The 26,285-nt window shown below is 39.4% G+C and overlaps 2 protein-coding genes across 2 annotated transcripts; both read right to left on the bottom strand.

Annotated features, from left to right (window-relative positions):
* Positions 1–560: 560 nt before the first annotated feature.
* LOC104210315 (protein FAR1-RELATED SEQUENCE 5-like) lies at positions 561–1,286 on the bottom strand. The gene has a single exon (XM_009759182.1). It carries the CDS (start codon positions 1,284–1,286, stop codon positions 561–563), a length of 726 nt encoding a protein of 241 aa, XP_009757484.1.
* A 1,613-nt stretch (positions 1,287–2,899) lies between these two features.
* On the bottom strand, positions 2,900–10,669 carry LOC104210313 (spermine synthase). Its single transcript, XM_070171057.1, has 12 exons — positions 10,531–10,669; positions 10,017–10,126; positions 9,053–9,307; positions 8,913–8,957; positions 8,026–8,102; positions 7,794–7,916; positions 5,542–5,646; positions 5,384–5,456; positions 4,966–5,037; positions 4,388–4,580; positions 4,086–4,215; positions 2,900–3,270 (listed from the first exon to the last, which is right to left on the bottom strand). The coding sequence occupies exons 3-12, from the start codon at positions 9,258–9,260 to the stop codon at positions 3,178–3,180; spliced, it is 1,119 nt and encodes a 372-aa protein (XP_070027158.1). The 5' UTR covers positions 9,261–9,307; positions 10,017–10,126; positions 10,531–10,669; the 3' UTR covers positions 2,900–3,177.
* Positions 10,670–26,285: the final 15,616 nt, after the last annotated feature.

Genomic DNA, 26,285 nt, shown 5'->3' with positions numbered 1-26,285 from the left:
GTCCATGAGAAGCTACGTATCTAGGATCTCTTGTATTTCTTCCTTCACCCTCACCCTCACCCACACCATCATGTGTATCTTCCAATTCCCAATTTGGAACTACCATATCATCATCCCAATTCAAAAGTTCATGCTCCAATCTGTTCAAATCATACTTAATATATTGCCTCATCACTTCAGTGTCCAATGCAATATCACAAAACCGTTCAAAATGCTTTAATAGTTCCCTGTACATCATGTATTTAGAAGTCATACGTGGGTAACCTCCTAGAAAGAAACGTTTCAACTGCGGACGAACAATATCTTTTCTCCACCTTTTCAATATATACCTCTAATTAACGTTTTTAATCCTCTTATAATACAACACCTTAAGTATATGGCAGCATAGAATACCTCTTGTTTCAAACCACTTACAACTGCAACTTAGATATTCTCCAATAGGTGTATATTTAACCGTGAATACAAATGGATCTCTAGTGCTAAAACTCCTAAGCGAATAATCTGTTATAATGTATTTCTCCACTTCAGGGCTTGCTTGATGATCTTGAGGGGTGCTGATTTCACAATGGTACAGTTTCCTTGAACTGTACTTGAAAATATTCAAACACTTCACGAGTATAACATGCTTGAAGTTTTTCCTCCGATGCGACTTCAGATAAACATTTTGGTTTAAAGCACCTTGACCTATATTCAGCTTCCAATTCTTTCTCGAACTTAGCTCTTATGGCTAACTCATATTGCTGAACAAATAGCTTCAAAGTGCTTTGGCGGGTAATGATTCCATCAAAGAAAGCATGCATTCCTTTACTTCTTTGCGTGGACAACATCCCAGCCCAAAAGTGGTCATTTAGGTATACAGGAACCCATTTTTCCTTCTCCAAATAAAGCTTATAAAACCAATCCCTTCCATCTAAGTTATATTTTACAATATAATCAGTCCATCTTCTCTCAAACTCAGCAACGTTAATGTTATCAAGGACTAAAGCCTTATATTCTGCCTTTGCAATCTTACCATCAAGAACTCTACTTAACTTCGTAGGCAACTTTGCGAATATGTGCCATATACAATATCTATGTACCGTATTTGGCATTAATGTATTGATGGCAGCCTTAATACTATCACATTGGTCAGTCATGATAGCTAATGGACGAACATTGTTTAGATCCCCAAGCCATGTAGAGAGCACCATTTTGTAACTTGTTATATCCTCACTAGATATAAAAGCACGTCCCAAAAGTATGGACTTCCTATGCTGACTGACACCAACAAATGAAGCAAATGGCATATTGTATCGATTCACAAGGTATGTGGTATCAAGGCATATTACATAATGGAACTCCTCATATGCAACCTTAGAGTGTGAATGAACTCATACGATATTACGAAGTCGATCAAAACTATCCACATCTACGGAGTAGTAAAATTCCCCATCTTCTTGCTGCATGTCACTGAAGAACTTGAGTAATGATTGTGCATCCACTTCTCGCAACTGAAGCTTTCTACTCTTCAAAATATAATTTCTACAGTCCTTTGATGTACAACTCAGATTTTCGGAGCCATCAGCAAGTACTTCAGCGACTCATATATTTTTTTAGGGTCTTAAGCCAGCAATATCTTTGGCTACAAGAGTTCTCTTAAGAGACTTACTAAGCGATATGTGTCAAGCCATCAATCGCGATAGTGATGGTTCCAATTGATGATTATGTTTTTTAACCACCTTTGAAATACGCCATGAACCATTCTCCTCCAAAATTTCATTTATTCTAGCACGGCAGTTCCTCCTCTTGGTAACATGCTTATTCCTTGATTTCCTAAACCTATCACAATCATATTGCACATACCTAACAATATCACCACCTTTTTTGTTTGATGTTCTTTTGACAATGCAAAACCCTGATAATCTTGCATGTTCTTTGTAAAAATCAAACATAACATCCTTATTACTTAACCGCAACCCAGTAATTGGACCAATTAATAGATTTTCTTCATTGAACTCATTAGACATTTCCTTGTCCTCTCCACCTTCTCCCTCTTCCTCTAAATAATGGTTGTCATCGTCATCATTATCATCATCATCAGCATCGTCAACATGATCTTCTCCATCATTGAAGTTGTCGTCTGAATCAATGTTGACCGACTCCTCTTCATTCATCAAACTGATGTCCGAATTCAACCCGAATGATATGTGTAATGCATTCCTTAGTTGCTCCGACCTAGTTTCTAAGTTGTTATTCGGGTTTAATGGCTCCAAACTAGTTTTTAGGTTAGCATTCATGTTTAGGTTAGGGGAAGGGTGGCGAATTATGTGTTTAATGAAAGCTCTCTTAACAAGGTATACCGTATAAATGAAAAAATAATATTATGTATACATACTAGACTTTTAATCTTCCCATCGTATAAATTGTATTTTTAAAAAAATACGTAATAATATAGGTATACCTATACGAAGGCTTTTGATCTTCCCATGCACGAGAGAATGATGATCTATGGAATCAATGTTTTGGGATAATCAATAGTTATTAACTAATTTTGGAAGGAAAAATGGCTATTAAGCCAAATATGAAATGAAGGGTTGTAATGATATTTCCCATTGTTGGGCCATGGAGAGTTTGGCCAAATAGCAGCACTCTAATCAAAAATAATAATTGTGGCGTGTAAGTTCCTTGAAATAACCGATAACTGAATCCTTGACCGCATTAGATGATTCACAACTAACTTATTCCATTTTAACAGTTTCCAAAGCAACATATGGCATACCTAAGTTCTTAACTAATTGATCCAGGCAACACACAAGCGTAAGGGTCAGAGAGGCCTAGCCGTAAAAGCACACTAAACAACATGCCTGCAGTCAGACCCAATTACGTAACTTGACTAGATAGCCAAGAGTGATATACGTCATTAAATGCAACAACGTATTTATTCATATCTCAATATCAACTAAGAGACGAAGAGTACCTAGTCCAAAAAGTCAACAATAGATATAGCAGTAGTAAAACTTGCATATTACATGCTCATGTCTTCAATACCAATACCAGCTACACAGATAAATCGCCGCATCTACATCTCCTGCTGCTACTCGTGCGACAGGTCCCATCAGTCTACCGCTGATACCCTTGTGCAACTCCAGTAGCAAGGAAACGAAATGGGTAATAACTTCACAGAAAATGCAAAATAAGTTAAATCTTGACTCCTTCAGTAGGTGGGACATCACGGAGACAGCTCACCTCCCTCCTTACAAAGGACGGCAAGGCAAAGGCAGCTTCATGCATCTGTCAATGGAATGATATATTGTGTCAGAGGAAAAAGGCAGTTTTTCTGGTTACTTTTCTTTTTTTTGGGGGGGGGGGGGGGGGGGAATATGGAGAGGGAATGAAAATGAATTCAGCCTGGGACTTCAGATTTTTTTTTATTTTTTTTTTGATTTGCACCGGGTGTCCGAGTCTCTTCGAGCCCCGACTATTCCCGAGGGTGCACAGGCCCTCGGCAAGGAATTTCCCGTAAGTGCACCATGGTTAATTCAGGTTTTACCCAGTCCAATGGCCCTCAGAAATTGTTTGCACCCAGTGGGTTTCGAACTTGAGACCTTGAAAGGGAGCAAACCCCAAGGCTCAAGTCAATTGCCACCAGGCCAACCCTGAGGGTTTGGGACTTCAGATATTTGGAGACTAATTTCCAACAAAGCACCAAATGCACAATGACATTATGCAGCAGCATGTTCAAATTTCTAAATTTAACTTTAATGTCAGTGCTGGAATTTACCAATATACTATGCTCAGAGCAAATTTTTCTATCTTAAGCTTTGTCCTATATCTAAATGGTAACAGCATAAGCCCTCTAACATTAACATAGACTGATTCCCGCGACAATCTACAAAAAGAGGTATTAAGAAGTACAACAAGATCCAATCAGAAAATACACTAATATCTTTATCCCGAATCATTGTACAAGACACAAAGCCAAGTATTCTCAGTGCTTAGCGTACAACAAGTCAATCCAGCTTAGACAATTTGAAAGAAAAGTTTTTGATGATTTCATGAGTAGCATAGCATAATCTGAAATTGCTTAATAGGAGAGAAGAAGTTACCTCAGAATTGTAAAACCTAAGCTCCCTCTGCTGCTGAAGAGCTCCCTCTAGTTTCTCAATAGGATTAACAGGGTGCTTAAAATCAACAGGTGGTCCCTCAGTCGAACACAGAAGAAACCCAATAACACCACTGCATAATATATACAGCAGAAATCCTCAATAACCATTAAGTGAAAGCATGCTTAAAAATTCCCCTCCTACCCCCACCCCCCACCCCCCACCCAAACAACTAGAGAAACAATTAAATTAAAAAAATGGTAAAATTAGCTTGCAAATTTCTTGCTGTTAAATTCATGAATTACCTAGGATATGTAGGAACACTGGCCCATGCATAATGAACGGTACTAAATGTTTCATGGCAAATTGAGATCATATCCTGAATAAGATGTGTATGAAGCCACATGCTCTCTGCCATGTTGCAAAGTACACCGCCAGGTCTTAATGCCCTTGCTAACGTTGCAAAGAATGGTTTGTCCACAAGCTCTTGAGCCGGACCTGTAATGGAAGACATTGAGATCAATTAAACTAGAGCGCATTGGTTTGAATATTTCCTAATCCAAACAAGAGTAGATACTATAGAGTTGATTCATACACTGGTCAAAGACATCCAAGAGAAACAAGAAAAATCAAACAAAAGAACCACTGAACTGTCCAACAAAAGACAGTGATATCTATCCTAACATGCATAGAATTTTTCCATCCTTGCAAATCAGTGAACAATAGGCTCTATTTTCAATTTTCTAAACGGAAATTAACATGTACCTAAGCAACAAGCACTGCCCCATTTTGGTCAGGGGATAAAAGACTACAACATAGAGCTGCTAAAATTGACTCTTAAAAACGAAGGTACAGAAAAATTAAGAAGATGAAACTGACATACCAACAGGATCTGATGAATCAACTATGATAGCATCATACTTCCCTTCAGGGGTATTCCGTAGAAACTCAACAGCTGTCAAAATCATTCAGAAAAGAATCACCGTCATATACAGCTGCACTAGATATAGAACTGACAAAACGGGGAATTAAAATTTCTGGAATGAAAACAAAAAAGGCAGATATTTCTATCTCTTGTTTGTTCTGCGAGGCATTCCCATCCGTATGGAGGCAATATATTATGTGCCAGAGGAACCAAAATGTTGCTCTGGCCTTGTGCTATCTTTATCCCAGGCTTCTCAGCCTCCCAAGTATTCTCCCAAAAAACAAAAAAAACAAATGGTAAGAGTAGGAAAATATATTGGAGGTGATGCCTTCCCAAGATTCATAATACTAAGATCAAGTACATGAAGCATCCATACCATCACCAACATGAAGATTGACACGAGGATCCTCAAAGCCAATAGCCAAGTCGGGGAAAAACTTTTTACTGACCTGCAACACAAGAAAATACAATATATGGTTTTAGACAGCACTCAACAAAAACACTAACTTCATGTATGTTGCATCTGTTACTCACATCTATAACCATTTTATCAATCTCACAAATATCAATCAGCTCTACAGAGCTATGTCGAGAAATTTCCCTCAGAACTCCACCATCACCACCCCCAACAACCAGAACCTGCAATTATAGTCCAAATTGATTGGATAGAGAACAATGAATGGTAAACCTTAGAAGGGAAAGAAACGGAAGGCAATAGTAAAATAATATCAAAGATCTTTCAAGAGACACACGGTAAAATAAAGATATATAATATACGCACACTGAATGAGAAAATGATATTTTATAAATAGACTCCTCGTATCTTCATGTTTAGCTTTACATACAACAGTCAAAGAATAAAACCAAATTATTAAGATTACCAAAAGAGTTGAAGAAAAATAAAGAAGCTACTGTCTATAAACTATTTTTCTCTCCCTTGTTACAAATGAGAAGCCCACAGCTGGTGCAAAGGACCAGCAACATTTTCAAACTATGCGTTCTGGTCAGTTCATTAAAAAAATCCACTACCAGTTACGTTAGAATTTTATCTAGAAACAGCCAGATGAAGATAATAAGCAGGTAGTGTAGTGTCCCCATCCTCGCGATTATTTTCAAAATATACAGATAAAACAGTAAAGAATTCACCAAAATGTGCACAATCAAATTCTCACCCACTTCAAACAGGTTTTTCTGAAAGAATAGTCCAAACACTTAGATGACTGACCCTGCTCCGTATATGCACTTCAATTTTAAAAAATTCTTTCAGTCAAATCAAATCTAAGACATTCTATTAATTCCAACTTCAAAATGACAAGGATGTGTTATCATCTTGGTAGAATAATACTGCTTAATGAGGTGCATCAGGTTTTCAGATCCTATCCAGATGCACTTTCACTAAATGATTATTCAGATTCCTTCATGCCATTAGACCTATCAGGGGCTTTAATCTAACATCAGGTGACTCACATTTGCTGGTACACCCCCAATAAATTCATGAATAGAACATTGACAAAAGAGATTTGTGAGCATGACCTGTTTACTCTCCCTGTATAAGTAGCAACATAATCAGATACCTTTCTTCCTACCAGCGCAAACATTAATCGTCCTTCTATGTGGAAAATGAATGTTATTATAGCAGACAAAGCACGATAAATGGGTTCAAAACATAGGAACTCTTTTAAGTTAGTATTTCTATCTAGTGCTATTGGGCTTCATACAAATAGAAGAGGAAGAAGGCTGAGTAGGGAACCCAAGGGTGTGGCCTAGTGCAGAGGCGGAGTTAGCTTGTAATGTGTGGGTTCGGCCGAACCCAGACACCTTTGCATAAAGGTTATATTTATACTACGAAATTCATTTAATATGTATAAATATTTAATTGCGAATCCAATAACTAAGACGAGTTATGGGTTCTGTGGCAAAATCAGAACCCATAAATTTCAAATTCTGGCTTCGCCTCTGGCATAGTGGTCAATAAAGTGGGTCGAGAACCATGAGGTCTCAGATTCAAATCCTATTGGAGGCAAAAACACTAAATAATTTCTTCCCATCTGTCCAAGCTTTGGTGAACAGAGTCACCCGATATTGTGCTGGTGGAAGGCATCAGGTATCCTAAGGGATTAGTCGAAGTGCATGCAAGCTGACTCGACACTATGGTTATAAGAAGAAAAGAAAAAAGGCTGACTAGGAATTCCCCCTGAAGGGAGTAGTATATAGAATTTCTCAGATTCCTTGAAGAATTAAACAGCTGCATGAAGTTTTATTTCTTCAACCAGAAAACTCTATATGACTCTAGAAAGCAACAAGACTTGGAAAGCTAACACCAGGTGAATCATCAAATTACAAAGAGAATGATTTATCAGTCCACACATGCAAACCTTGAAAGGTCGGCGAAATGGGAATAGTGAAACATCCATGATGATAAGAGAAGTATCCGTTTGGTTCTATTACATAGTTTGTCCATTTTTTACTGACAAATTCTGGCTGTAACAGTAAGTATGAGTATATTAATCCAGGTCTTCAGCTTGACACACTCACAAACGCGCACACACACTCACTCACAGATACAACAACAACAGCTATGCGTCAGTCCCAAACAAGTTGGGTCAGCTCTATGAATCCTTACCTTTTCATTTAAGCTCAACTCATACTAATCCAGTTCTTCAAGCAAATAAGATGCGCTTTCCTTTCAGTATTTTTTTCAGAATAGAAAGCAAATTCGCAAAACTCTTTTTGATCATTGAGTGTGCACGAAGGGAAAGAATCTGAACGGTCATATATACACTTACATTCTTAGGAGATTTGATTGAACAGAGAGGAAGATGGGCTATCATCTCCTGATAGGCGCATTCATCTTTCTCGGTCAACTGAACAATGCCGTCAAGCACTAGAACTTTCCCATATGATGCAGACTGCAAGAATGGATACAGAATTAAGGCAGATGCATAAAATAGCTTGAAAGAAATTATATAACTAAAATTTAAAGGACAAAACTAGAATCTAGAGTTGAATATGCTGAACCTCAAAAACCAAGACTTCCTGGAATTCTGACTTTCCCTTGAATAAAGTCTTCTCTACTTTCAGAGAATGTGCTTCCCCTGTGTAAAGACGCCGTCATACAACAATTATGATCAGTATGAGCCATATAACACTTGGAAAAAGTAGTAAACCTTTACACATTGACTTGGGTTCAACCATGACAAAATTCCGAGGCCATGAGAGTTCAGGAATTTGTTACTAAGGCTCATATGCTATCGTACTTCTACTTGAAGCATCATTTATGCTACGTTAACAAACTGAATGGAATTACTTGACTCAGCGAAACAAGCACACAAGCCCAGCCAGTGACACTTAGATTTGACAATTTCGGTTGCAGTAGGACACGATATCACCTCCTAAATATAGTATAACCAACTAATGCAGCTGTATCTGACAGCAGCCCTTCTGCTTACAGGACGAAACAAGAAGCCCTCTCACTGTCCCAATCAAATAAAAGCATCATATTTTTGGACACACAACTGAGTATGCTAAATCACTAACATCATCTAAAGCATCAACAAGTTTAATGAATGATTTCGTGTTTTCATCCAACTTTCTGGAAACTACTTCAACTTTTTCGCTTAACACTTCTAACAGAATATGCAAGTTAAAAATAACTTCTAGTTACTGAGCACCGTCCTGGACAAATTGTCCCCCATAAAATAAGATAAGAGGCAAATTAGGGGAAGGGGTGAGGACAAGAAAAAGAAACATTATTATATTAACCAATTAAATAATAAAAAGAGAAGGCCAGCGAATTCTATTATGTGTACCAAGCACTACAAGCAAAGAAAAAAAATGTTCTTTTCTCAAGGAAGATCAGCAATTATTAACAGCAAGAAAGAAATAACAACAAAGCAAAAGATAACCTGGCCACATTGGATTATTGAAATACAACACCCTCTCCTTTTCATCTGTAACAAACAGCACGAGAAGAACAACTATGTCAAATAATTGTAAAAAAAATCGATTAAACGAAGGAGATGAACAAAATAATTTTGATAATGACCAGAGGATGGCCGCTGAGGTTGAGAAAACCATCCGGAAACGACAGTGGAGTGGCAATTGGCTTCAAGTTCAGGGTCATACACCCTAGCCTTTAAGCAACAATTGGGAACAACAACAGCCTTATATGATCCATTGGCATGAGCATTTTCACTCTCCTTCCCATCCATAGTCTTCAGGTTGTCCAAACCTCTTCCTGCGTCGTGCTCCATAAATAATTATCTTATTAGGATCCAGTCTACAACTACCAGAGAGTATCCTGCATCAGAAAAATATGATAACAGTCAATGATCACAGAAAAAAATGAACGAACGAAAATGAATTAAAGGACAGAACAAAAATTCAGGAATAAAGATGATATCACAATTTGCAGAAACAGATTGAACTTCTCTTTTACTGGATATAGACATTCTAAATTAGTAGGTATAGCAGAGGTTATCCAGGATTTCAACTTTATGGGCTCGGGATGCCACTGAACTCACCAACCATTTGAGTCACTGGGTTCAAAATTTACCATTTGTACATAAATAAGTAGACATCTTAACAGAGACAGGATACACAATTTAAGTTTTATGGGTTCAAATTGTTAGATTCTTAGCATTCAACCCTTTATATATGTAAAATTATGGGCTATATCTACTATTTGTTGCAACTTTAGTGGATTTTTACACATAAGACTTAGGAAGTACTAGGTTGAGATGAACCCGGTACTGCAAGGCTACATCCCCTATGCTTTCTTAACACATATACAACGTTTGAGCCAAACTAGTGAGTTCAGCCAAACTCCTAGCTTCTATTGTGCATCCACCCCATAGTTATAAAGCATTACAGTACAATTGAAAAGAAATTGTACCAAATGAAAGCATACAGAGGATTCATACAACTAAAGCTCAACAGTTTGGCATTGGGGCCTAATTGATAGATTAATTAACAAAAGAAATAGTCGAAAAGATGAGAAGAGTGCTCACCTTAGGCAAGGACGGAACTCAATAGAAAGATTGAAATAACCGAAGAGCAGCTCGAACTATTACTAAGTTAGCAATCTCTGAAAGATACTCAGTATTCAAAACGCTGGTAGCTGCAAAAAAAAATGAGGAAAACCGAAAAGGAAAAAGTGGAATGAATAGTTTAAAGTGAAAAAGCAAATGGAACCCAAATCAAAGTACTTAAAAAACTTTCCAACTGGGAATCAGAATTTAAAGTAAAAAACTGTCCACCAACCTAACCTAATGTGAAAACGTGTAAGAGACTCCATCTTTAAAGAAACATAATAAAAGCAGCGTTGGCTTTACGCAAAACTAAATTTTTAGCTAAATTTTCAAAAGGAAACACTGGATTTTATTCCTTTCAAAAACCAATAAGTTAGGGTAGAACGAAATTACCAAAAACAGTAGCTGGAATAGAGACTTCTAGATTTTCTCAAACCTAACACACACAATATAACTGATGGTATAAATACAGAAGAAATAACGAAGAACGTACCTGAAACGGCTGTCTTTCAAGTGTCAGTTGATCGCAAAAAAACCAATGCAATCGCCTTGTTTAATGCGAGTCAACAATTCGATGAGCGGGAAAAAGGAATGCGAGATACAGAAAAAAATAGTAAATTAAAAAATTTTCTGGGTTTGAGTCTTCTCTCTCCCCTCGTTTTATACAGGAAAAAGGTTTTGCTTTGGACGAATCAATGGCGTTAACGCTTCCAAATTAGGTTTTTATACCCACGTTGATGATTACGTATTTTCCTATACTAAATATCGTACTACTAAACTCACCAGTTTTGTGAGAGTGAAAATCGAAATTTCTCGAATTTTACCCAATAAGTTGAATAAATTGCGGAGGGGTCCGCGGACGGTGCACGATTTCTATGATTACAAATTCTCTTTCCAATCTCTATTTTTGTTATAAAAATATTCACAAACCATCATTTTGCACGAGAATGTAGCAATAATATTCAATTATTGCAAACGTGTCAAAAGAAAAAGCAATTTATTTTAAGAAATATACAAAGTAAAAATTGTAATAATTAAAATGAGTAGATACGAAAATATGAGGAATTAAAGAACTTTCCACATACTTCGACAAAATAATTAAAAACTTACTTAATGATTGTGTACGTGATTAGTTAGAAATGGAGTAATGATCTTTCAATATTTTTTGCACTTCAAATAACAAGTACTTACCATCTACTAATTATACAGATAACTTTTGTATACGGTCAAAATCATGCGCCTCGATTTTGTAGGCTCGAAGGGTCGTGTCGAGAACAAGTTCTCGAAGATCAAAGTGCTCGATGAATACTTGGGCCGAGTATGATCAACCTCGGATAATACCGTTATAATTTTATAGCAGAAAGAGCGAGATTCTTGCGGTGACCATAAAATCACGGAGTAAATTCCGGAACGGATTTGTATTAGGCGGTTAGACAACTTTATAATAAGATTCCTTACTACAATTGGAATTGTCCCTTATTTAGGATCCCCTACTATATAAAGGGGACCCCAATCATTTGTAACGGATCATTAATCATTGGTAAAATAATATACACTCTTACTTTCTTGCTCATTATTCATCACAATTATCTTTTAACTTTATTGTCCTTACTTTACTGTTCTCATTGACCTACCTCGAGGCCATCATAGCTCGAGGTCAAGACTCGCTTAAGCATTAATTTGATTCAACTTGCTTCTTTAATTTATACTTTTGGTTTCTTGGTTATTAGTTAGTATTGGACTAAATCACGTATCTTTAAGACCACAAAACAAGTTTAATTGTTACTCGGATTTTAGGGTAAACAGTTTGACGCCTACCGTGGGGTTAAAGATAAAAGTGATTATTTCAGTACTGATTCTGATAACACACGTTATTTACACTTGTTCTTGTCAAGAATTTTTGTTTTCAGGTTAAAACATGTCAAACTCACAAAACGCACCCGTACATGGAGATGATGGTCTTGGATTTCAAGGGAAAAATAACAATGTAGTTGCTCCGGGTGTCGGTGTACCACCAATTAACCTTGGGGAAGTGCCGATTCTAGAACCAGTCGACGTCAGCTCACACATTGCTTTGAATTCCGGCTTAGGCGCAGACCCCGAAGGTAGTGTAGTAGGAAAGTCCGATCCAGTAGCCAAGGAACACAGGGTATAGGAGATGGGGGAGTTAGCCTCCAAGTAATATTCGAGATGCTACAAGCTCAACAGGTTGCTATCGCTCAGCTTCAAAGTCAGCATAAAACTCCAAATGTGGTTGAACCAGGAATTACTCGTTGAACTAAGCCGGTGCCAGAAAGATCGAACGGTAATGGCTCGGGGACTGATCCCACGATTAGAGGATGCTCGAGGAACTCACCAAAAGAATCGAGTCGGGGGAGAAAAAGATTGATGATAATGACAAAAAAGTGGAGACGTATAACTCCCATGTTAATCAAATACCGGGGGAACCCCCAGTCTTGAAAGGTTTGGATGCCAAGAAATTCATACAAAAGCCATTCCCTCTGAATGCGGCTTCGAAGCCCATTCCCAAGAAGTTCCGTATGCCAGATATACCTAAGTACAATGGGACGAGTGATCCTAATGAACACATCACCACGTACATACACGGGATTAAAGGAAATGACTTAAATGATGATGAGATCGAGTCGGTTTTGTTCAAAAATTTTGGAGAAACCTTGTCAAAAGGATCAATAATTTGGTATCACAACTTGTCATCGAATTCCATCGATTCATTCGCTATGTTAGCAGACGCCTTCGTAAAGGCACACGCCGGGGCTATAAAGGTTGCGATAAGGAAATCGGACATTTTCAAGATAAGGCAGAGGGGTGATGAAATGCTAAGGGAGTTCGTATCCCGATTTCGAATATAGCGAATGGAATTACCACCGGTCTCAGATGATTGGGCCGTGCAAGCTTTTACTTAGGGGTTGAACGAGCGAAGTTCGATCGCGCCACGACAGTTGAAGTAAAATTCGATCGAGTATCCAGCTGTAACTTAGGCAGATATGCATAATCGTTACCAATCGAAGATCAGGGTCGAGGACGACCGACTGGGAGACCCCTCGGGTTCAGTTCATCCAAATAGATTAGCAGTTAAGGCCTCGGAGATACCGACAGGGAACCAAGATCAAATAGCGCACGGTATCAGCCATATGTCGCAGATCGAAGAAATAACGGTTCGGGGCGTAATCCTCCTCAGAATGATAGAAGAAAAGATCGAAGGCAAAATTTTTGGGGACTTATGAGTAAGAGTGGTTTTGATAAACATACCATCCCGCAAAAGCACCTCGGTTATCGGAGTATAATTTCAGTGTCGATGCATCGAGGATCGTATCAGCTATCGGAAGGATCAAAGACACCAGGTGGCCCAAACCTATACAAATCGATCCTTCTTAAAGAAATCCGAACTTGATGTGTAAATATCATGGCACACATGGCCATAGGGCTAAAGACTGCAGACAACTGAGGGAGAAGGTAGCTCGATTGTTCAATAAGGGTCATCTTCGAGAGTTTCTCTGTGATCGAGCTAAAAATCACTTCTGAGAGAGAGACGCCAACAGGAAGAATGATCAGGAAGAACCACATCATATAATTCATATGATCGTTGGCAGGATCTATGTTCCACAAGGGCCTATATTCAAATGTACCAAGGTATCGATCACTAGAGAAAATCGGACTCGGAGTTATGTGCCCGAGGGCATCCTATCGTTCAATGACGAGGAACCGGAAGGCATTTCTCAGCCGCACAATGACGCCCTGGTAATTTCTATTTTGTTAAATAAAATTCAAGTTAAACGTATTCTAGTGGATCCAGGTAGATCAGCAAACATAATCAGATCAAGGGTCGTAGAGCAGCTCGGCCTACAAGACCAAATTGTACCTGTATCTCAGGTCTTAAACGGCTTCAGCATGGCAAGTGAAACAACGAAGGGGGAGATAATCATACTAGTAAACGTGGCCGGCACCATCCAAGATACAAAATTCCATGTCATTGAAGGAGACATGAGATATAATGCACTACTCGGGAGGTCATGGATCCACAACATGAGGGCAGTATCGTCGACCCTTCACCATATGATGAAATTCCCAATAGTGGATGGTGTGAACACAATTTACGGGGAACAACACACTGCAAAGGAATTGTTTGCAGTCGATGAGTTGACACTGATACCAGCGCCTTTGACCTCGGAAAAATCGAGCACCAAAGATAAGAAAACGGGCAAATAGCAATCATCGTCCCCAGCCTCGACCGAATTGGAGAAACAGGTAATCGAAGAAGAAGAAGAAGAAGAAGAAGAGGATTTCCTTACTCCTCGAACTTTTGTTGTTCCCGAAGAGTCAAATGCAACCAAGTCAACGGTCGAGGAGCTGGAACAGGTCATACTAATCAAGTGTATGCCTGAGAGAAAGGTATACCTGGGAACGGGGTTAACCCCCAAACTCAGGAAAAAAACTCATTCAATTTCTTATCGATAAACATGGATTGTTTTCCTTGGTCCCATTTAGACATGACAGGGATCCCACCAAAAATAACAACACACTGGCTAAGCCTTGACCCCAGGTTCAAACCAGTAAAACAAAAAAGAAGGCCCTAGTCCGAGGTGAAGCATGCATTCATAAAGGATGAGGTAACTAAACTTCTTAAAATAGGGTCCATTCGTGAGGTAAAGTACCTCGAATGGTTAGCCAACGTAGTTGTAGTCCCTAAAAAGGGGGACAAACTTAGAATGTGCATAGATTATAAGGATTTAAACAAGGCATGCCCTAAAGACTCATTTCCACTGCCTAACATCGACCACATGATCGATGACATGCCCAACGACGAGATCCTTACCTTTCTCGATGCCTACTCCGGGTACAATCAAATTTAGATGAACCTGGTGGACCAGGAGAAGACCTCATTTATCACTAAGTTTGGAACATATTGTTACAATGTAATGCCCTTCAAGCTAAAAAATATTGAAGCTACATACCGACGCCTAGATAATAAAATGTTCGAGGAACAGATAGGTAAATCAATGGAAGTTTACATTGACGATATGTTGGTTAAGTCCTAGCGCACAGAGGACCATTTAACTCATTTGCAGGAAACATTCAAAATCTTGAGGAAGTACAACATGAAGCTTAACCCAGAAAAATGTGCCTTTGGGTTCGGTTCGGGCAAGTTCCTCGGCTTCATGGTATCAAATCGGTGAATCGAAATCAACCCCGACAAGATCAAGGCCATCAAAGATATCACTATCGTAGATAGTGTGAAAGCCGTACAAAGGCTAACAGGACGGATAGCCTCCTTGGGCCGATTCATTTCGAGGACATCAGATCGAAGTCATAAGTTCTTTTCCTTACTCAAAAAGAAAAATGATTTCGCATGGACCCCGGAATGCCAGCAAGCATTAGAGGAATTGAAGCGATACTTATTGATCTCACCTCTGCTTCACACTCCGAAGGTAGATGAAAAGCTTTACTTATAATTGGCAGTGTCCGATATAGCGGTAAGTGGGGTACTAGTTCGAGAAGAGCAAGGTACGCAGTTCCCTGTCTATTACGTAAGTCAGACTTTAAGAGATGTTGAAACTAGATATCCACACTTAGAAAATTAGAACTTGCATTAATAAGCACATCTAGAAAGCTAAAGCCATATTTTCAGCGTCACCCAATATGTGTGTTAACCACTTACCCTCTCTGAAATGTTTTGCATAATCCTGAGTTATCAGGCCGGTTGACTAAATGGGCTGTCGAACTTGGCGGGTACGATATCGAATATCAACCCTGAACGGCCATCAAGTCTCAAATCCTAACTGACTTTGTGGCCGATATTACACAAACCCTCATACCCAAAGTGGAGAAAGAACTTCTGCTAAAATCAGGTACATCATCAGGGGTATGGACCCTCTTCACGGACGGTGCCTCAAATGTGAAAGGGTCCGGGTTTGGCATCGCTTTGAAGCCACCTACAGGTAACACTATTAGACAATCTATTAAAACTTCTAGGTTGACTAATAATGAGGCTGAGTATGAGGCCATGATTGCAGGTCTCGAGCTAGCTAAAACTTGGGGGCAGAAGTCATTGAAGCCAAGTGCGATTCTCTGTTGGTGGTGAACCAGGTAATCAAAAGCTTTGAAGTTTGAGAGGATAGGATGCAAAGATATTTGGACAAGCTACAGATAACCTTGCACCGCTTCAAGGAGTGGACTCTAGATCATGTGCCTCGAGAATAAAATAGTGAGGCCGATGCACTTGCTAACTTGGGATCATCAGTTGAAGAAGATGATATTATCACGGGGGCTGTCGTCTAATTATCGAGATCTGTGGTCGAGAAGGGTCATGACGAGATAAATTCTATAATCTTGACTTAGGATTGGAGGAATAAGTATATCGAATATTTGAAAAATGGAAAGCTCCCATCGAATCATAAAGAGTCGAGGGCTTTACGAACCAAGGCTGCTAGGTTCACATTGGATGAAGATGGAACATTTTACAGGAGGACATTCGATGGACCACCGGCGGTATGTTTAGGGCCGGGGGACACCGATTATGTTCTACGAGAAATCCATGAAGGCACTTATGGGAATCACTCCGGCTCCGAGTCTTTGATTCGCAAAATTATTAGAGAAGGGTATTACTGAGATAGCATGGAAAAAGACACTAAGGAGTTTGTTAGAAAATGTGATAAATATCAAAGGTTCGCACCGATGATTCATGAGCCAGGAGAGCAACTTCACTCAGTCCTGTCCTCGTGGCCTTTCATGAAATGGGGAATGGACTTCGTCGGCCCTCTACCAACGGCCCCAGGTAAAGCTAAATTCATTTTGTTTGTGACTGACTACTTTTCTAAATGGGTGGAAGCACAGGCCTTCGAGAAGGTCAGAGAAAAAGAAGTTGTTGACTTTATCTGGGACCACATCGTGTGTCGATTCGAGATACCTGCCGAAATTGTATGCGACAATAGCAAGCAATTCATCGACAACAAGGTAACGGAGTTCCTCAAAGCACACAAAATAAAAAAGGATTTTATCAATGCCATATCATCTGAGTGGAAATGTGCAGGCCGAATCGACAAACAAGACTATAATTCAAAACTTGAAGAAAAGGTTGAACGACGCTAAAGGGAAATAGAGAGAAGTTCTGCTCGAGTTTCTTTGGGCATATCGAATGACATCGAAGTCCAGCACGGGGGCAACCCTATTCTCCTTAGTGTATGGCTCAGAGGCCTTGATTCCAGTTGAGGTCGGGGAACCCAGCACCAGATTTTGACATGCATCGAAGGAATCAAATCACAAGGCTATGAATACTAGCCTCGAGCTATTAGACGAAAAACGGGAAGTTGTGCTGATTAGGATGGCTGCGCAGAAGCAAAGAATCGAGCTATATTATAATAGAAGGACCAACTTAGACACTTCGTAATCGGGGACTTAGTTCTAGGGAAAGTCACCCTCAATACTCGAGACCAGAATAAAGGGAAACTAGGCCCGAATTAGGAAGGATCGTACCGAGTCATCAGAGTTATCGGTAAAGGATCTTACAAACTTGGCACGATGGAAGGCAAACAATTGCCAAACAATTGGAATGTATCACTACTCAAACGATATTACTGCTAAGGTATGACCTTCTCCTTTTCTCCATTTGTATTTAAGACTAACTCGTTGCAGATGTTCGATCGAAGACGTCGAAGGCACCTTTCTACATGAAGATCTTAGGTTTTAAAGTATGTATTGCACTCTTTTTCCCTTATATCGGGTTTTATCCCAAATGGGGTTTTTCCGGTGAGGTTTTTAACGAGGAAACAATTATGTGCTACCTAGGGAGAATTCAACACTATCCAAGGCTTCTTTTCAATCAATCTCGAATATTGGGGGGCATCACCCTCGGAGGTTATATTTTCGAGAAAAATACTTCATGCCAAATAGGGCCTCGATTGAAAAAACCTTGTAATGGGCCAAACGGTCAGATGAACCGTATCCATATAGAATAGTCGAGCCCCGATGGAAAAATATGTACGCATATATGAATTATTCAAAAAAGCATTCTTTCTATATCAAACACTTTGTGTCCCAAAGAAATTTGCTACTATACGAGCTTCATACTTGTGATTCTGTGAAAAATGGCTCAAGGGCCAAAACGCAAATACACCTCGAATACTCGGGAACTGTCATCGACAATTAACATTTTCGAGTTATCTAAACTCGAATTTATAAGACCTCAAAGAGGCATCCTCAACGCAAAGGACAAGGCCATCATACTCGGGGACTAACATTTCGGACAAGTTCGAAAGGTTGTCGGGAAACAAGTCCAAGAGACACACCCGAAGGCTACATCCATATTAAAGGCTACGACCGAAATAACGTGGCTCGGAGATATCCAAACTCCACAATGAAAATAGGCCTTCAAATTCTCAGAAAACCGGTTAAATAAAGGTTACCCTTGGCAAAATAATCAAATGACTTCGATAAAATCAGCCCTCGAAAAACCTTAAGAGGTATCGAATCATTCAAATACAAATTTGTGCTAAGGCACTAAAAACAAAAGGGGTCCAATCGACACCGAACCCTCAAAAAACCCAATGGGTAAAAAAAATGCATGCCAAAGCATATGTAAATTTTTACTAATTCTTCTAAGCCGAAAAGGGGAAATAATAGCCATCTCTTAGAGGCCATAATGGTTTGATCTAAAAGAGACTAAGGGACAATACACTTAGGTTCGAGACCTTGTTCTCACACAATCCGAATCCAAGGGTTCTATTATCCCAAGCCTAAATAAATAATAGCTTGATTATGGCTCGGGGACTCACCATTATCTGGCACGAACCCGTAAGGGTCTATGCCCCTAAGTTCGAACCTTATTCGAACTCGACCATGGCAATTTCGAAGAAAACATCTGAGATAAAACCTCAAAACACATAGTTCAAAGAATGAAGTCATTACAAGAATTTTGTAAGGTAGGAAACATAAAAAAAACATTCAAGGAAATTCTTCTTTTATATACTTGGAAAATGATATGTACAAAAGACCGATGAAAGGTCTTATAAAAAGAGAAAGAAAAATTCTATCTATGCCCAGGTATGGTCTCTTCCTCAGGAGAAGCTCCATCTTCGGGCCCAACTTTATTATTGAACCCGCCTTGGATACCTTCATAATCATCATGGTAAGAAGAGACGAGAAACTTGGCATCATCTTCGAGCACTTTTGCTTGGGCTATCTCCTCGGTGAGGTTGAAACCTCGAGCATGGATCTCTTTGAGGGTCTCCCTCTGGGATTGGCACCTAGCCAAATCATTGCTATGTTTCTCCCGGTCGGAGGCTTCCCTTAGCTCCATTTGAACAACCTTAGCATCCCTTAAGTATACAACGATGGTTTTATCAGTTGTGGCCTTTGTCTTCTCGACCTTGGCCCTAGCTTCGGTACCCTCAGCTCCGATTTCGGCAAGTTTGACCTCGAGCTCATCAATCTTTTTTCCCTGGGCCGAATTTTTCTCTTTGGCACCCCGGAGCTGGGTCTCAACCGAGGCTAGTTTGGCTAAAGCATCCACTTTCTCAGCAGCAAACCGGTCCATACTTTCCTTTTACCGGTTGCAGTCAGCCTTAACCTGGTCGACCTCCCCTCGAAGCTGCCCGATCATCTCCAATTTTTGCTGCAGCTGAGATACTGAAGTGTTAGCCTCCATAGTTGGCTCAAGTAGACCATACTCTTTCAAAATAATGGTTACATGTTTGTCTATCTTGGCCTCATTTTTATGAGCTTTTGCCAAGTCTGCCCAAAGGTCCTTGAGTTCCTCCTCCTTTTGGTTACAAAGGAGCCTCAGGGCCTACCTTTCATCCGAGGACTTCTTGAGCTCGGCCTAACATTGGCTCAGCTCGTCCCTAAACTTGGTAATGGACTACACAGAAAAGGAGATATCAGTTAGGGTAAGGGGAGAAGAAGAAATTGCAGCGATAGGAGATAATGCTTACCCGAGAGAAAATACAGTGAGCCTCTTCAAAGAGGGAATATGTGTTGTTGAGGTAGGCGTCATCATCGACCCCCGTAAAGCAATCCCGGAAAGGATCTTCTTCACCGATGACTCCGCTTGGGTCAGGCGTTCGTATAGCTTGAGCTTCCCTTATTGCCTCCTCAGAATATGTTGGTAGAGGAGGGGAGTGACCTATTGTCATGGCATCGAGCATATTGCTCGGGGCGCTCTGTTCAGCTCTAGGGATCTTGGGACTTGTCCCCTTTGGTGTGCTTGTTGAAGGTGGAGGAATAATCTCGACCTTAGGAAATTCAGGGAATTTGCCTAAGTCTTTCTTCAGAGTCTCCTCACCATGAGGCAGGGTCTCCGGTTGGAAGGCTTGATGGCTTCAACTGGCTTCTTGGCTCGGTTCACCAGCGCCGATTATTCGCCCTCGTCTTCTTCTTCATCATTCAGTTGATAGACTGAGTCTATGTCCACATGGATGAGTCTCCTCATTCACGTTCGAGTAGGGGCCCTCTTGTCTTGGGGGTCTTCGTGTTTCGAAAACCCTTTTCTCTTGTTATCTTTCCCCAATTTGGGAATCGGGGACTCAGTCTCTTTCCCGGGCGGGGCTGGCCTCATTTCAGAGGCATATCCAATACCTACATGAATGAAGATCAGGAGACATCTTCGATAAAGGGGAAAGCATCAAAAACTTGAGAGAAGGACTTACCGTGATGTTTGGCCTCCCATTTTTCCCTCGACAAGTCACACCATTTGCGCTCATCATACGAGGAGGTTGCAGCAAATTTTTGGACCCAGTCTTCAAGGACGGGGATCGCATGAGGCATCCAAGAAACCTCTACAAAAAAAATGAAGGCATCATACAATGCGAAAATAGAATATAAGAGGATACTGAGAAAAGGACTTCACTAACGATCGGGGTTCCATTTCTCTGGGAATGACATTTTTCCCTCGGGAATGATGTCCGAGGTCCTCACTCGCACGAACCGGCTCATCCTTCCCTGGTCATTATCATCGGCATTGCTAGCGAAGAAGGCCTTGCTCGATCAACATTAGAGCTTGATCAACCCTCAGAAAAGCTGAGGCCAATACAATCGGATAAGGTGGTTGAGGGTGAACTCCAGCCCCTCGGCCTTGCTGGAGAAATAGTGAAGCATAATCACTATACGCCAGCAAAAAGGATGGATCTGGCCGAGGGTGACCTGATACCTCTTGCAGAAGTTGATCACAATTAGATCGAGGGGAGCCAACATGAAGGGGTAAGTGTAAACACTTAAGAACCCCTCCACATGAGTAGTAATACTCTCCTCGGGGGCAGGGATCTGTACCACGACCTTGTCCCCCCCAGCCACATTGCTTCTTCATAGCCTTGAGGTACTTCTCCATTATCAAGAAAATATACCTCGATACATGCTCACATCGACCTGGAATCGCAGGGAAATTTTCAACTATGAAATTTTTCTGTATAACACAGGGGCCGGGAATGATCTCGTGAAGGGTCGGCGCTTTATCACCGGCCGGCCGAGAAGAGGAGGAGGAAGCTTTCTCCTTTTGAGGAACTATTTTGGAAGTTTTGGCCATTGATTTGGATTAGTAGATGTGGAAGTAGGCGGAAATTGGTGTTTTTCCAGCACTAATAGGAATCAGGTAATGGGTAGTGAGGGAGAGAGATGAAGAGAGGGAGAGCTAGAAGGAGTTTGAAGGCGGTTTGAAGATTGAAGTAAAGTTTTTTCTGAAATCCAACCGTGTATTTATAGGCAAGCGGTGACGATTGGTGCTAGTGGTTGACCACCACTGGTGAAGCATTTAATGTTTTGGGAAAGCGAACCGACGGGACATTTCGGTCACTTCGAGTGCCTGCTTCACGGGAATGACGTCATCATCAAGGACTCTGGAAAATCGAGGCTCAAGTCATTTCTTATCATTTTATTCTAAGAAATGCGGGGACTATCTATATACTATCAAAATCACGTGCCCTCGATTTTGTAGGCTCGAGGGGTCACGTCAAAAACAAGTTCGATATGGACCGAGCTCGAGCCCGAAGGCATAATACAAAGCTCGAAGATCAAAGTGCTCGATGAATACCGGGGCCAAGTATGATCAACCTCGAGAAAATACCGTTATGATTTTATAACGGAAAGAGCGAGATTCCCGCGGTGGCCCTAAAATCACGACGTAAATTCTGGAACGAATTTGTACTAAGCGGTTAGACAGCTGTATAATAAGATACCTTACTACAATTGGAATTGTACCTTATTTAGGATCCCCTACTATATAAAGGGGACCCAAATCATTTGTAACAGATCATTAATCATTAGCAAAAGAATATAAACTCTTACTTTCTTGCTCATTATTCATCAGAATTGTCTCTTAACTTTATTGTCCTTAATTTACTGTTCTTATTGACCTACCTCGAGGCCATCATAGCTCGAGGTCAAGACTCACTTAAGCACTGGATTGATTCAACTTGCTTCTTTAATTTACACATTTGGTTTCTTGATTATTAGTTAGTATTGGACTAAATTACGTATCTTTAAAGCCACAAAACAAGTTTAATTATAAGTCTGTGTCTATAGATTGCATCAACTTTGACCATTATTATTAAATAAAGTGAATACCTTAAACAAAACCTTAAAGTATTACGTTTTGTTAGTTACCTACTTAAACTAACCAGTGTTCCTAAAATCTCCCTTAACTATATACACCTATATATTAAAAGTCCCTCGTCAATTTTTTAGTGGTGAGTGTGATACACCCTTCTATTTATTCAGCCTAATATGATATATCAATTTAATTAAGAATTTTAACTAATAAAAAAATTAAATGGGTAAATGTCTGGGGGGGTTAAAAAATCAAAGGAAGAGGATGAAAGGATAAACACATGGTCATTTGTTTTAAAAATATTCTCTCTATCTCCTCCGATAATGGCTATACCATGTCTCAATCGTGAGTTTTACCATTAAACTTCAATTAAACATTGAATTTTTCCCAATAACCTTCATTTTTATCGGGAGTTATAGTTTAATACGAGATTTGGGATTAAGAAAGTATGGTTTGGTTGAAAGAAGAAGACCTAAATGAAGAAGAAAGATAATTTTAGAAGAAACAAGAGAAGAAGAATTTTTCGTATGAAACCCATAAGAATAAAGATAAAAAAATGAAGAAGAAGGCTAGAATACAAAGAAAATAGAGGAAAAATACAAAAATTAATTTTTATAAAAGGGGTAACAATAACTAACCATTAGAAATGGCCAATTGGAGCCATTTTTATGTATAATTTCATCTCTTATGAGCCCTTTGGCGAGTTACCTTATATATTTTATTAAAAAATTGACGAGAGATTTTTAAATATATTAGGGGATATAGTTAAGGGGGGTTTTGGGGATATTAGATAGTTTAAGTATGTAACTGACAAAAACACGATAGTTTAAGGGGGTTTTAGGGTATTCACTCTATTAAATAAGATTTCAATAATTAAAGAATTACGGTACATAGATAGTTGAAAATACTAAATATATGAATCATCTTAATATAAATTTTTTAACAATTAACTCGCAGTCCGCACAATGTATCTCTTAATTTAGGCAAAATAACCTAGGAGACACATGTACTTGTTTCGATTTGACATTACGGTCTCTGTACTCCATAAAATTTTATCCAAACACCTCAACTCGATCAAAACTAATATTTTCAATGCTTCTGACCATTGACCAAGCTTATGTAGCATTGAATCTGCTGAGTTGGACGAAATGTGTGAAATTGTAACGACCTGACTAGTCGTTTTGATTTCTAGAACCCTGTTTACCTAAATAAGACTTCACGTACTTTTTTTAACTGATGTATGACTTGCGGGGATGGTTGGTTCGGGATTTGAAAGAGTTTGGATTGAAATCGGCTCACTAGATTCCTTAAGATTTGCTTAAAAGGCCAAGTTTGACTTTGGTCAACATTTTTAGTCAACAGATCCGGACGTGTGTTTTGATGGTCCCGGAGGGTCCGTAGTAAAATATGATACTTGGGTGTATCTCTGAAATCAAATTCCGAGGTCCCTAGCCCGAGTAATGAGTTTTTGTTAAAAATTGTTAAACTAAAATTTAAAGGATTTAAAGAAAATTGAATAATGTTTGGTCATGTTGGTATCGGTTCCGTATATTGGTTTTGGAGCTTGATACAGGTCTAATATAACATTTAAGTCTTGTCCGTAAAATTTGGTGAGAAACGGGACTGATTTGACGTGATTCGGACGTCCGATTGTAAAAATAGGAATTTTGAATGTTCTTAAGGATTTCATGTGTTTTGGTGTTGAATCCGTAATTTTAGATATTATTTCGGTGATTTGATCGCTTGAGCAAGTTTGTACATTATTGTTGGACTTGTGTTTATTCAGAGTGGAGCCCCGAAGGCTCGGGTGAGTTTCAGACATGGGTTGGGGGTGAAAAACACCCCAGTTTTTTGGTGTTTCTGGGAAAAGTTGCAGGTCTCGCAAATGCGAGGATATGTTCGCAATTACGAACCCCACATTTGCGAGGAAAGCATCGCATTTGCGATAAAACCTGGCTGGGGGCAGTGGTCGCATTTGCGACGTTTCCTTCATATTTGCGAACCTAGCAAGGTCCGCATTTGCGACCCCTCCATCGCATTTGCGATCAAGGCAGGGGAGGCCCAGTTCTCATTCGATCGTTTTGTTGCAAATGCGACATCAGAGGCCTAGACACAGCTTTTAAAAACGGGACTTAGGCCATTTATTTTATTTCACTTCTACACTTGGGAGATTTGGGAGCTTTTAAAGAGGGGATTTTAACCTAGCATTGTGAGGTAAGTTATTTCTACTTAATGTAAGTTTAATACTTGGGTTTTGGGTAGATTAACACATAAAAATTAGTAAAAATTATGGGATTTGAGTAAAACCTAGGATTTTGACAAAAATAAGATTTAACCACGAAATTTATTATGGAATGGAGTGAAAATCATATATTCTTGATCCTTAAGCTATGGGTAGCAACTTTCTTCAAACAAATTCGGAATCCGGGCACGTGGGCCCCAGATCGAATTTTAGGAATCTTGTAATTGGGATTGAGGAATCACCTTAATGGTTGGATATGAACACTTAAGCCTATACTGATTGGTTTCTATGCTATTTGGATAGTTTTGGAGTGTTTGGCACCAAATTGAGGGTTTGGGCTTAAGCTTGGACCGAAAAGTAGGTCGTGAAGCGAAGTAAGTGTCCTTTCTAAACTTGTAAGAGGGAAATCTCCCCATAGGTAAACTTAATTAATACGTGATTTCATTGTGGGGGGCCACGTACGCACGAAGTAACGAGAGTCCGTACGTGGCTACTATTCCTGTAATGTCCGGGTAGTTCTAGGCTTACACCATGCTTTGTGGGTATTGTTATACGATTATAAATTGTGGAATTACATTGATTGAAACCTCGTTGAAAAGGTTATGATTTCAACTTGGAATTGCATTGATTGAAACCTCATTGAAAAGGTTATGATTTCAAGGGTTTCAAGTAAATAATTATTTTGAAAAGAATTAAAGAAGAATTTCAGTTGTATTTATACTTAACCGCGTCGCAAGTATATTCCGCGAACGGGGTGATTATTTTCACTCCTCTCATGGGAGTGGGTCGTTCACTTCGGCAGATTGGTAATTGTATATATATATATATATATATATATATATATATATATATATATATATATATATATATATATGGTTCGGGTCGTTCGACCCTCGGCAGTGCACAGTTTACTTTTATGTGGATCGGGCTGAACGTCCTCGACAAAAATTGTGTGATAATGGAACCGGGACCTCTTATAATACGTATGCTTTATTGTTTGAAAGACTACATGCTTTAAAAGAAGGAAATGCCTAGACTTATTAATTGATGAGAAGGTTTTCAATATTATTTCTTATTTGAACTTGTTTCTATCTATGTACATTGTAAACTGAAATATTGAACCTCATATTATCATATTTTTGACCCTAGTAAGTGTCAAGTCGACCCCTCGTCACTACTTTTTCGAGGTTAGACTAAATACTTACTGGGTACATATTGTTTATGTATCAATACTACGCTTCTGTGCTTAATTGTACAGGTTCTGAGGTAGGTGCATTTGGCTACCCGTCTGGTGCGCATTCTTGATAGTTGGCCAAGATTCCACGGTGAGCTGCTCCCTTCCTATGTCGTTCAGCAATATGATTGAGTCTCTCTTTTGTTTTTGACTATCTATTCCATTTCAGAAAGTATGGTAGATGTATTCTTTTGTATATTCTACTAGATGCCCATATAC

The sequence above is a fragment of the Nicotiana sylvestris genome, chromosome 3 (assembly GCF_000393655.2).
Source record: "Nicotiana sylvestris chromosome 3, ASM39365v2, whole genome shotgun sequence".
In the NCBI taxonomy this organism is placed as follows: Eukaryota; Viridiplantae; Streptophyta; class Magnoliopsida; order Solanales; family Solanaceae; genus Nicotiana; species Nicotiana sylvestris.
This window is presented reverse-complemented; position numbering and strand designations above follow the sequence as displayed.